At 43.5% G+C, this 13,678-nt stretch overlaps 1 protein-coding gene across 1 annotated transcript in view; it reads right to left on the bottom strand.

The window, feature by feature from the left end:
- The window catches only part of PARVA (parvin alpha), a 66,741-nt gene extending 57,421 nt beyond the window's left edge, over positions 1–9,320 (bottom strand). The window contains exon 1 of the mRNA XM_005150642.3: positions 9,081–9,320. Coding sequence (XP_005150699.1) covers positions 9,081–9,216 — 136 coding nt within the window. The 5' untranslated portion in view covers positions 9,217–9,320. The remainder of the gene's footprint in view (positions 1–9,080) is intronic.
- Between the last annotated feature and the right edge of the window lie 4,358 nt (positions 9,321–13,678).

Genomic DNA, 13,678 nt, shown 5'->3' with positions numbered 1-13,678 from the left:
ATGATCAGACAAGAAGCCATTTATTGCAAAGCATTAACTCCTTATATACTATTGCTTACACACACCTACAGCAATTTGGCATATCATGATTGGATACTTGTCTTGAAGACCCTTAGTGACTAACATATAATTGGTTAAGCACAGGTGTGAGAACTTGACCTCGAACGCTTGCCAACAGTCCACAGTTCTCATAACTCAGTGAATTACAGCTTCTTCTTATCTTGCTTGCTTAGGCTTCCTTGGGCCTCCCATGGCCTTGCTGTATCCCTCAGAGTTATTCAGAGCTCATGTACCAAATATTCATTTTCCTGTGAGAACACTGTCTCCACACTCTATCTACCATGCCCTGCAGTCTCTGGTCAAAGGTTTTGAAGGGGAGCAGTGGTCACTGACAACTGTTGCACCCTCTCTCCTATCACTCTGAATAAAGTCCCTTTTTCCAAGTGGAATTTCATAGGTTTCACTACGAATACAGGTTAATCTCACCCACCAATAGATCAGTGCCATAGACTGCTCAATCACTCCACAGGAAAGGAAATTAACAGAATCAGCTCTATGCTAAGCAGGATTCAGAGAAGCCGAAAGGACTTAATGATGACTACAGCTATCAAGAATGACTCACAGAAATAAATATTCCAGGTGGCTTTGTCTGCAAAAATAATTATCTAAGAAATGCAAGACGAGTAAAATATTGTCAACCAGGGTATACTATGTGGTGCGTAACACAAACATCAAGAAGTCAGGGAGAGAAGTGATAAGTGCAAGGTCCTACACCTGGGTAGGAGCAATCCCAGGCACAGCTACAGGTTGGGCAGAAAAGAGATTCAGAACAGCCCTGTGGAGAAGGACTTGGGGGTGTTGGTCAATGAGAAAATGAACATGAGCCAGCTTCAGTGTGCGCTTACAGCCCAAAAAGTCGACCATATTCTGGGTTGCATCAAAAGGAGCATGACCAGCAGATCGAAGGAGGTGATCCTGACCCTCTACTCTGCTCTTGTGAGACCTCACTTGGAGTATTGTGTGCAGTTCTGGTGTCCTCAGCATAAAAAGGACATGGTACTGTTAGAACAAGTCCAGAGGAGGGCCACGAGGATGATCAGGGGACTGCAGCACCTCCCATATCAAGACAGGCTGAGAAAGTTGGGGCTGTTCAGCCTGGAGAAGGCTGCGTGGAGACCTCATAGCAGCCTTCCAGTATCTGAAAGAGGCCTACAGGGATGCTGGGGAGTGACTCTTCATTAGGGACTGTAGTGATAGGACAAGGGGTTAACGGGTTCAAACTTAAACAGCAGAGGTTTAGACTGGATATAAGGAAGAAATTCTTTACTGTTAGGGTGGTGAGGTACTGGAATGGGTTGCCCAGGGAGGTTGTGAAAGCTCCATCCCTGGCAGTGTTCAAGGCCAGTTTGGATGAAGCCTTGGGTGATATGGTTTAGTGTGAGGTGTCCCTGCCCATGGCAGGGGGGTTGGAACTAGATGACCTTAAGGTCCTTTCCAACCCTAACTATTCTATGATTCTATGACTAAGAGAAGAGCAGTATTGCTAACTCATGACCAGTATGCTCCCTTTAATTCTGCATTGAATCTAGATATATGACAACAATGTTTTATAGCACCACTTGCAATTATTTCACAGGGACTACTACAAAACCAAAAGGAAAGCAGAACAGTTGGGAAACTGTAGAGCCTTGCTACTTAATCCTGCAATTCTTTATATTTTGAGTAAGGTCATCACTTGGTTGAACAGTGGCACATTCTAGAGCCAGGTGCAGGATTTGGGTGAACAGATGGTGGCTAATCTTCCTAATACAGCTCTGCCAACACAACTCACTCCTGACCAGTCACATCCCAGGTTTTCTTTTTTTTCAGGCCCTTGGATTTCTCTGGCCTATCACAGGTTGTCAAGGAGTACTTGCATGGTAGGCAAAGGAATCACATAAGGCTGTTGATCTGATTTTGCTTTTGGTCCAGAACATCTTTTGTTTGTGTTTTAGTCTGGTCACCAATGTGAATTAACTCACTGGTACATGCAACACACACATATACACCCAATCCCAAGAGGTACGAGGGTATCCAAACCAAGTAATGTTATCTATTAACAAGTACTGGCACACCAAACAGAAAACGCATGACACATATAAAGAGCAAGGCTCGGAATATAACTACACACTCAAAAGAGTACAGCTACAACTGCAGAAGGCATAAGGAACACACAGAGAGCAAGCTAAGCCTTCAGCCCCACCCTGGCCCTGCATTTGGAAAAGCTGTAAGTGAAAATGTCCTGCCTTCCAGCTCACCCTCTCATGCAAAATAGCGTCACACTACTTCCAGAACAACACACTGACCACCTAATACAGTGTTAACTGTCCTTTCAGGAGTCATCTCTTCTTGGTTTTGGCTGCAGTTTAGCTAAGACATACAAGCACATTTTTATAGGAACTGGTGTGGGGAGAAAAAGGAAGAGGACAAAAGCAGCAGATAGAAAAGCAACAATATTTTAGGTATACCTCAATCACTGCTTTTCTGTTTACTTCACACAGAACTGTGCCCTACAACTGCTGATTTCACCTTCAGCAACATCAGCATTCTGCTGAAAAAGACTGCAGAACTCTGTGCACTAAATTAAAAGGAAGCATTTTATCTCTGATACAATGAAGTAACAAAAAAAATTACTTATCTTAATCTCAGCAGAAAGGCAAAGAGCCCAAGTTAAACTATTTGGTCTATAGGGAGGTCATGGTTTAGTAGTTGCAGAAGGCATTAAAGAGAGAAAGCAAAAAGTAGGATATATCCAGAGATCCTGTCCAAGAGAGATGCACAAAAGCACAGACCTGTACTTATGGGAAGCTGCTTTTAACCTGTAGGGTTTCAGAAGATGTAGAACCCTACAAGAGGTAATCAAAGCCAGTGAGAACTCTCTTGGTCAGAGTCTTGGACTTTTGGTCTTCTCCTACCTTCAGAGTAGATTACTTAAATGCTAATGGAAATGTTAAGAGTTCTAAAATCACAGACCCTCTTTCTTGACAGCATGCTCACTTTACTAAGGATGAAAATGAGAACTTCGTATTTACTCTCTTCTACAGCTTCATTTTGTTATACCCGCCTTCACACTGAACACTGGATGCATGCTTTTATGAGTCTAGTATCAGGGACAGAGTATTTTAAACCTGGAGATGTAAAAAAAAAAAAAAAATGAAAACTGAAATAAAGGCACATCTTTAAACTAAGCTGGTCTCTAGTCTCTAGCTGTTTTTTAGTTCCTTCCATCATGCCTGCCCAGAGGTATGAGCTTTATTGGCCAGACCAGTCCACTTGCCTCAGTTGAGATCCTGAACCGTAAGACAACTGAATCATTAGATGATCTCCAGAGGTTCCTTCCAAACCTACCTATTCAGTAACTGTAACTCAACCTTGTCAAGTCTTTGTGACAGCACAAGCCAACTGGCAGCTTGTGACCGCCACCCCTTTCTCACAGATGGGGAACAGCTGTTGTAGCAACAAGCACTGCCAAACCACCAAGCACCTTCATCCATGTCAGATCACAGGACCCTAAAGAGCTCAGCAGTGACCGCTACGACCAATGCAACACAAGGAGAGGGGAGCAACTGCTGCTGAAGAGAGGAAAAGATGGACACTGCCTTGAGGGCGACCATCCTCCCTACCCCTGCCCTCCAGCCTAGTTCCTCCTTCTAGCCCAGCAGCACCTCAGAGAGCAACCACTTTCTGCAGCCAGACCCTTGCTCTGCTCCTCTTCACCACCCCCCTTTCTTTAACCCATTTTGTGCATGTTCAGTTTGATCCTGTATGAAACCTATAGGCTCAAACAGTGAAAAAACTACTCAAATGGGAAAAACACAGGAAATAAAAGGCATTCTTCTGTAGGAGCTGAACTGACCACACAGTTTAAAGCTGCTTTAGGAAGTCAAATGCAAAAACAGCATTCACTGGCTCTATACCCACATGCAGGTAGTCAAGAGAACAACAGAATTAATGGCTATATTGGGTCAGAGCCACAGCTCAAAGCCCAGAGTCCTGGGCCCTGGCAGAAATGCATACTTAATACAAACAGGGAAACGCAAAACAATGGATTTTTTTCCCTTGGTATAAGCTTCCTAATAGCCATGGACTTCATGATGGGTATTTCATGATTTCCGAATCTGAAATGTCTCTGATGGCCTGCATGATTCATTCACATGTGGGCTGCTGCGGCCACTTTGTTTTTCATCTAGAATTCACCCAGACCCACTTTTAGCCCCATCCCCAATTAAAAAAAAATATTTCTGGCATCCAAAACATTGTATCGCAATAGGTTTCAAAACTTAAAATGCACAGAGGGAAAATAATAATTCTTTGTCACTTTGGTCAGTTCAAAAGCAATCAGATGTATTTAATAACTGAAGTGTTCATGCGGGAACAGGCAGGAGGACCTTGCTCTATGTCCCCTTCACACACACATCCCCTACAGCATGCATGGGTCCTCCTGCCTCCAGTGAGACACCACCACAGGTGCCTTTGCCTTCTCTTTGGCAGAGAAGTTTGGCAGTGCTGTATTTTGTGTTCATTTCAACACTGCCAGTGCATTTTACGTATCCTGTGTTTTACAATCCTATACGAGCTAACTCCTCCACGTATGTTTTGCACATCCTAGGAGACATTTGCATAAAACAGGAACTGGCACGCTCAGCTCTACCACGACAGGATACCTCTGGATATAGACTCAATAACCTGAGAAGAAAAAAAGAAGAGAAAGCCTCTTTAAACGAAAACCCTAGAGAAAATGCACTAGCTAAAATTCCAAATGAGATCATGAGTCCTACCAAAACTGAAATGGTGGAAATAATGTTTAAACGCAGATTAGAGGAGGAAAGAAGCCAGAAAGGTATGCAAGATGTACAGATAAAGAGGTCTAGGTCAGTTATTGCACACAGGGACTCTTCACACTGTTTGTGAAGTACAGTGCCTAGCACTGACCCTCTGTTTAGCTACATATAAACAATACATCCTTAACAGTGTCTTAGAGATAACAGCTAACAGAGCTTATCAGTTTGTGATTATTGCAGAGAGCAACACTTGTCAAAAGAGAAGACAGAGGTAGGGAGAAAGATCCAAAAGTTATCAAAGGCTACAGTAGCTACTTTTCCACCTGCACAAATCCAGCGCAGCATGGCTTGGGTAGTTTATTTTCCTTTAATACATTGTAGATACGCTCAGAAGGCTTGCAGCAATGAAATGACAACAAACAAAGCCTGTGAGCCTTCCCCTTTTCACTTTCCACTTAACAGAAGTATTTTATCTACTGAATGGAATTTGCTCCAAGGCAATAATTACTTCAGTGGTGGTATTAACAGGTTTTGTTCAGTGACAGCTTACGCAGCTGCCTATGATGCGCCTGTGGCAGGACACAGTAATAAGCAACACAGGATACAGAGGAAAGATTGCAAGCACATTTCAGTCATTATGCTCTGAGGCTGGAGGTAAAGCATCTTGTCAGACATCAAACCCAGTTGTTCAGTGATTCTGATGGCACAAGAATGCCTAGATACACTGCAGGAAAAGGGAGAAACTCTGAAGTACTGATGTAACAGTGACTACGAAGCCCTCCCTGTGCCCTTCCTTTCCACAGAACACACTATATAATCTGTTCAAAGCACAAGTATGAAATTAGTGTTCAGTGGCCCATTTTCATTGTTTGCACTATGTATTAGCAAATACAATGGTAAGACATGTATCAGTTCTGCTTTCAGCTTCGTTTGCATTTTAAATACAGCATCAGGTAGAGCAGTAGAAAAGAAAAAGCCTGCAATGCATTTAAGCTAGTCTAGAACCTCTCATGAGAGAAACAGACAAGCAAGAAAGTCTACTGGCATGAAAAAATAGCCCTTTGCACCAGCAGTGCACTACTCAAAAATAAATTACAGAACCAGGTCCAAAGAAAACTATTCAAGTATGTCAATTAAAATTCAGCAGAACACTTCTTGTATACCAAGAAATACATTTCTTTCAGAGTAGAATGCCCCTAGCCAGACCAAGGAATGATGTCTCAGTTGGTGAGTCACACAGCAAAGCTTTTAGTCATCGATTCCAGAAAGACAAGAATTTTACTTAAAACACCTGAAAAGCTCTCATAATCCTACACTTATTCTTAATTTGTATTTTTCATTTGCAGTAATTTCATCTCATTCTGTGAAATGCAAGATGGCAACAAAGCAAAGATGGAGAACTGTAAAGTCATTATCAAAAAGTAATAATAATAATATAATATTTTACACTGTTAACATACCCTTCCTTAGGCATACAGAGAATACAGCCTACTGTGACCTCACATACCAAAATTAAATCAAAACAAGACAAACAAAAGGAAAAGAAGAAATATCCTAAGTGGAAGCTAAAAGAAAATTCATTCCTCCTCCTGCCCATCAACACCACATAAACCAGGCACAAGTGCAGTCAAATTACTGAAATTGATGTCATATCAACTGGAAAACTGATTGAGCCTGTGCAATTGTTCTCTACCAAATTCATGGGTCCAAGCTGCTTCCCATCTGCTCCTATGCAATTTAAGTAGTTCTGAACTTTGCTCTCCGTTCTCACATGTGTCAGATTTATTAGTATGTCAGAGGCCAATTCTTAAGATTCCCCACTAAGGTAAGCTATTAGGAGGAGTGACATTTCTGTGTCTATAATTGCCAGGCCAGGAAAATTCAAGGAGGATAATCACGCATGACCTTAGCGAACCCACCATGAAAAATTCATCAGATAACACAACACACCCCCCTACATCTAAAAAAAGATGTCATTCTGTTCTCTCCTTGCACTTGTATAAAGATAAGTTTAAGACACAATGCAGACTACTCTATGGAGCTTACAATTTAATTTATGGTTGGGTTTTGCTAATACAATGAGGTCAGCGTGCACATTAACTCCTGCTAGATCAGGGCTGCAATCTTCCAGCAGAATAAATGGGGTGGCCCAGTCTTTGAATGCTTTTCAGGAATGGAAGGGATGGAATCTTACTTTAAACTACAACTAATTTTGGCATGCAACAGTTCAGTTGTACACAAGTCATCAAATATTCTAGGATTATTTCATCATTTTCTCACTAGAGAAACCCTAACCCTAACCTCTGTATGTGCTTCCACTAAAAAAAAATATGACAAACATATGCAGAAGGATGTTAAGGGGAATTAAATAAAATACCTTTTCTTCCATCAGCATATAACAAACTTGTTACAAAGTTAAAAAAAAAATAAAATCTCCAAACTAAACCACTGTCATTTCTAAAGAGACTTTAGAAAACTGGGAAACACAAAGGACCAGGACAACACTAACATTGTTCCAAAATTTCAAAAGGGTAAATATCAACATGATGAGACAATGAAATGGCAGGTACAGGTGGTAGTCAATAAATACAAATATGGAGGTAACAAGAAGAAATACTATTTCACAGAATACAGCTTTTTGAAATATTAAAAAATGTTGGATAACAGTTACTTTTACTCTAACAGTTTCCTGGAGATTGTGACTTAACATCTGTCACTGAGGAAAACAGCATGGTTTAAAAATTACATTGGGCATACTAAATCTATAAATAGGCAAAATTAAATATTCCTGAATATACCTATAATAGAGTCACCACAGACAACTGTTGCCAGTTCAATGCTGCTAATATTCATCAGTACCCTAACAGAATAATATAACAAAGTGAGAAACCAGTTTAGTTTGTCATTATTTATTATTTCATCAACTTCTGGCCCATCTGCAATGACCAGGAAAAGCCAAATAATATGGGCCCAATGCTGTAACATGCATTTTAATTGAAAAGCAAGACCATGCATCTCAGAAAGATGATGTGACAGTTACAGAATGAGGGCTGTACTCGCCAAAGTCAGATCATCCTTGTCCACAGCACTGGTGCTACTCTGAAATACTGTGCTTCGTTTCATTACCCATGTATAAATATATGAAAAGCAAAAGTCTGCCGAGTGTAAACCCCTTCTTCGCACTCGCAAGCAATGAACATTTTGAAGTGACTATTACTTTGGCTCTGTTTGCATCATATTTAAATTAACATTAGCTGGGAAATTATGGGTGAGTGAGGTTAAATTCCAATTCTCTGCCTCATGGGATTCTACATAGGCAAATTCCGTAGAGAGTGGGTATTAATTCACATGCATGGACAAAGAAACACACTGCTGTACATGCCTAGTGTTCTCCAAAGGCCCATTGACATGGGACAAGTTTTTTGCTTAGTACAAGAATAACTATGCTTTAGGACTCTAAGGATTGATTCCTGTTACAAACATTACATCAGTCTTGTGCATCACACTAGTTTCTCAGAGCAGTCTGTATTGACCATACTGTAGGCCAACACAAAGCAACACATTATGAGTCAAAGAAGATCTGAGCATCAAGTTTTGTGGGTTTTGCACCACAATTTAGAAGACAAGTGCTCTTGACCGGCTGCTAGGCGCGGCCGAGGACAAGCCGCGGGCCTTCCCCAGCTCCGCGGCCCTGCCAGGTACTGGGGCCCGCAGGCCTGACGAGACCGCCGGCCGACGAAGAGCTTCAGCCTCGGCAGGGAAACACCACCCTTCTCCAGCCCGGGCACGCCAGCCCGTCCAGTTACAACCCGTCGGACGGTAGGAATTCAGCACTGACTCCACACGGGGGGCACCGCTCACCCGCCCCTCCGCTTTCCGGCCCGCAGTGCGGCGGTCCCGCCTCGGCCGCAGCGCACAGCCCGCCCCGGACCGAGGGCTCAGCAGCGGAGGAAGCTGTAGCGAGGGTGGTCGAGCGAGGCGTCTCCCGCGTTTCCCGGCCGTGACGTGCTGGCACCGGGGAGCAGCACCGGGGAGCGGCGCTGCGGCCCCCGCCCGCAGCCGGTGAAGCCGCAGGAACACGGCGCGCTCCTCCCTCGCCGCTCGCCTGCCTGCCCACCCCACTCCACTCCACGCATCCTTCCCCAGTCAGCCCCTTCCTCCCGCTCCCCAGAGCCTTTTCCTCTCCCCCTGTCTCCTCCCCCCCCCCCCCCCCCCATTTTAAGGTAACTCCCAGGAAACGTGCAAACCTGTAATTTTTACCTTCTTTGGCTTTTTTCCTCCTCGCCAGCGTGCCTCCGAGCTTGCCGAGAAAGGAGTCATCTTTCTTTCTGGACTGGGGAGATTTAGGGGTGGGGGACTTGGGGGAAGAAGGGGACTTCTGCGGGGAGGTTGCCATGATGGCCCAGCCGGCGCTTGGGGATGGAGGAGACGAGTCCGAGGCCCCAGTGCCGTGGGAGGCTGCTCCCGGCTCTGAACGGAAGCGGAATTATTTCAAGCATTTGAGGCAGCTCCTGCTCCGCTCTCCCGGCTCTCCCGCTCCTTCCCTCCCTCCCTCCCCCCCGCCTTCCCGGCGCCCGCTGGGGAGGGCCCGCTCCCCTCAACACGGCTCCCTCCGCCGGCCCTCTCCTCAGCCCGCCGCCAGACCAAATCCCCCGGCTCCCCTCAGCCCAACTGCCCCCCCCTTCAGCCCAGTGGCTGCCCCTACCTGCCCCCCTCAAGCGGCTCAGCCATGAGCAGAGAACCTCGCTTCCCTTGCCCGCGGGGGCCGCAACCTCAGGGAGCTATGAAGGCCACACTCCCCTCCCAGCTGAGGGACCCGCAGCTTTCTGTGGGCCTGCTGTAGAGTACACTGAGCCTCAAGGCAATGCCTCATCCCGTGGTCCGTCCACCCTTATCCCGGCTTGCCCTGGAACTAGACACCAGCTCGGGCTGTTTAGTCAAATGCACCAATGTATGTGACCACACACATGACAATGCTAGTTAACAGGGATGCCAAAAGTTAAACACGGGTATAGACGGGCCGGACCGGGCCTCAGGCGTCTCAGATTATCCACTGGCTGTGTGAAGCCAGTGAAGGCTCTGGAAGGATGAAAGGTCGCAGCTGCTGGCAGGTATTCCTACACCCTGGGGTCAGCACCAACAGAAAACTAATGAAGTAATAAAGTGTCACTAAATAGTTGTGTGCAAGTTAAAAGTTGAAGCTTACTACACACATTTCAGTCTTGAGCCAAAGAAGCTCTTCTGCCTGAAGGTGTCGGCTGTATCTGTGGTCATAGGTGGTGGGCATCGTCGTATCCACTTCTACAAAAGAAACCAGCTGTTGTAGTCAGACCAGTATAAAAGCCAGTGGTAAAGAAAGGTGCCCTAGCATGATAGATTGCCTATACCAATGCTGCTTTGATTTGCAGATGAGAAGCTTAGGACAGAAGTATGTTTAAGATAGATAATTTGCTGGGACTGGTTCGGGAGGCATGCAGAACTGGAACAGCATTAATGCCATCTAGATACACTACTTTCACTTACCATTTAATCACTTGATTAACAATTCAGGCAAAAAGCCACACACACTTCATGCAAATATCTAGCTATCCATTCGGCATAATAAGTGAAATGAAATTACCATGAGGATATTTCTAAATCGGCTAATAATTGTTGTGTTTATACAAGCCGGTACCATTGGTTAGCTGATGAGGGGTAGAATTCAATGTGTGTTTCTTGCATGCAGTTAGAATATGCCCTGGAGAAAAATGTTATTCATCCATACTGCCATCAGTTAAAAGCAGGAATGAGCCCAAGCCTTTAGCACAATCTCTCCTTTACTTAGATTTGCTCTCTGGCTCCTAGCGCCAATTGTGTCTCAGAGCTGTTTGTCTACAGAACAGTCCAAATTTCACACATTATTCTCTTTTTACAGAAGTGCTACTCACACAGCGTATGAATTAGGAGATGAACTGTTTTGGAACATTTTTAAGAACATAATAAAATATTATTTCAAAAGAAGGAGGAATAAACACATCAAGCCCTTTTTGCATGTGTGTGAATCTGTGGCATTTACAAACAGAGCAATGACCCCACTAAATCTCCATTTGGATCCAAATGACAATACACAGATGTCAATATAGGATTTTGTGGGTGCAGCAAAAGAGACAGCATTTTGGCAAGTACAAGTATGCTTGCCTTTGTACCACTATAGTTGTGTTTAAGACAGAAAGAACAAGCCATGTACCTCACAAACAGTAACATGTGCTGGGTTGTACAGTACAGGAAAGTCAGGATTCAACATGCATTTACCTATACTCATACAAAACAGCCAAAAAGACCTAGCATCTTTCTTTCCTATTTCACCAAACTCAGCATGTGTAAATAAATAACAAATGCAATATAACTTATTTAATAGCCTCATGAGTTACAGTGTTTCACATCACAAGGAGAAAGTAATTTTTAAATTAAAGTGTTTAAAATCAACTTTGTCAGATCTGGAAATGCAAATACTGTGTGTTTTACGTAATAATGCTGAGGTAACAGACACTTAAATTTACCGATGGGGTATTTTATGTTCGGATTTTTTCAGAATTTTTTTCAGTTCTTTGGGTATAAAATTAATGCAGCATTTTTCACTTAGGATGTTCTTTTCAAGGATAGTTACAACATTTTTTTCCTCCCATCTCTTAAATTTAGAACTACATGTGCTACACCTTTTTCTTTTGATCTGGGAGCATATATAGATATATGACCTTTAAATTAGTATTGCATTCAGTACAAAAGGGCTCATAGATATGCACAATTTCTGTCTTATGGCACATACAGGAATATTTTATGCTCTGCTTTATATTTTATAATTGAACACTTTCCTGATGATGCTCTGTGATTCCACACACAGAATGCAGTAGTCAGCAGGCTGCTGTTCAGGCTGGCCTCACTGCATCTGCCATATAGAAGTGTGGAGCAGACTGTGAGAGCTCTCACTGTGCTCACTGTCAGTGCCTTGTTCTTACAGATGAGTCAAGCAGTAGCTCAAATTGTATCCTGATCACTTTTGCCAGGTTATAAAAAGAAGGCTATATCCACATCTTATTCACCTGCATATCTCTCCATGCACACCTGGTTTTTATTTCTTGTAATACAGGACTCAGAATGATCACAAGCTGTTCAAATTAGACAGCAGAAGCAGGGTACGTATACTAACCGTAGGCTAGGCTAGTAAGAAAGTGCAGTGCAGAAGCCATGATGATTAAGGCTGAACAATAAATTATCCATTTTCCTTAGAGTTTTCTCCTAACATTTTTCCTAGGTGTACCTCTGCTGTAGCTTTTGACCACTTGGACATTTAAAGAATGGCAGTGGTATTTTCAAAAATGCTCTATGGACCCACTGCTGTTGCTGTGGTCGATACAGCAACACCCTTCATGGGGTTCAGGAAGAAGAGAACTAGACTGAAGTATATCCTTTTTATTTTTCTAAGTATTTGCAGTCAGCCTTCTATTGACCTGCCAGTTCTGTGTGATTAACTGCTGAATGTGCTTGCCCCAGCCACCTTGAGTAATAGTTAACAGGACATTAAAGGAGCCTGCTTAGAGAAGAAAGCATTTCTATACAGGTTTCTTTGAGGATGTTTCTTACTTGGGATTCTCCTGAAAGTGCCCCAAAATACCTGGAGATAAGAGCTCTGGCAGGACCTAGTGCTCCTGCAACTGTCCATGAGCAAGACATGCCAGGCATCTGCTCCCTCAAGTGAGGCAAGGCTGTGGCCAGTGCTGGCACCCCAGGAGGCTGGCAAGTGTGAGCTACCTCCAGTCCTGTCCTGAAGGACAGTGATTTTGAATTTCACCAGGAAGGCACACTCCTTTTCACGTGTCTGAAAGACAAAAGATACTGAATCTCTGTGACTATATGCAATATGTTATTTGGGAAGTTTCAAAGGGAAGAAAGTGGGTTTTTCACTTGTGCCTGTAAGTTCATACATCATTTGTTACAAGAACATATATATTAGTAAGCACTCTGCTGGCACACAGGGCCATCAGGTCTCTTTTTGTAGTTCTTTAGAACCAACAGAGGAAACCATAATTTGGTCCTAAATATTAGGCAAAGACATTTAGGTGAAATCCAGCAAATACCTTACTTATCACTAAGTATTTGTCAAGATCTAACTCCATGAGATGTGGCAGCCGTGAAAACTGCAGGCATAGTATTTGCAGGCTAACATGGCAAACCCATCATGCTCAGCTATGTAAAAACTGTACAGTCCATGCAAAACCCAGCAGGGACAGCTTTAGACCTTAACAGTAGGAAAAGCTAAAAGACATACAGAATCTCCAATCTGCCAAGCCACACCCTGTTACTGGAAATAGACTGCTAAACTAAAGCAAGCTTCTTAGTTGAAATCAGATATGCATTTGGCTAAAAAGAAGTAGTTTAAAAGCACAAGATCTCAAAGTCTGTTGCCTGTGCCCAAAGAAACTTGACCAAATAACCTAAAAATCACTGAGGATTTACCTTGGGAGCAGATGGAGTGATCTTGAGTCAAAATAATGGCTTACAAAACCTTTTTCCTGAACTTCTTGTCCAATTGATTTCTAGACCTTTGATCTTTCAAAGAAGGGACGGGGGGGGGGGGGGATGCTGCTCTGAATAGGAAGGGAGCCTTAGTAAATTCCTGTGGTGGCATTTCTACCCCCATCCTACTCCAGGGCCATTCAAGTTCTCCAGCTATTGATCAGCTGGTTGAGAAATCAACACAGCTGCAAGGTTTTGAACATGGATTAAAGTTCTACATATTACTTCTAATAAACCCAGAAGTCAGGTAATTCCAGTGCAGTCCTAAAACTTATGTGTGGTATTATCAGATGAGTCACCACCAC

This window comes from Melopsittacus undulatus, chromosome 8 (genome assembly GCF_012275295.1).
Source record: "Melopsittacus undulatus isolate bMelUnd1 chromosome 8, bMelUnd1.mat.Z, whole genome shotgun sequence".
In the NCBI taxonomy this organism is placed as follows: Eukaryota; Metazoa; Chordata; class Aves; order Psittaciformes; family Psittaculidae; genus Melopsittacus; species Melopsittacus undulatus.
Note: the sequence above shows the minus strand (reverse complement) of the source record. Positions and strands in the feature narration are given on the sequence as shown.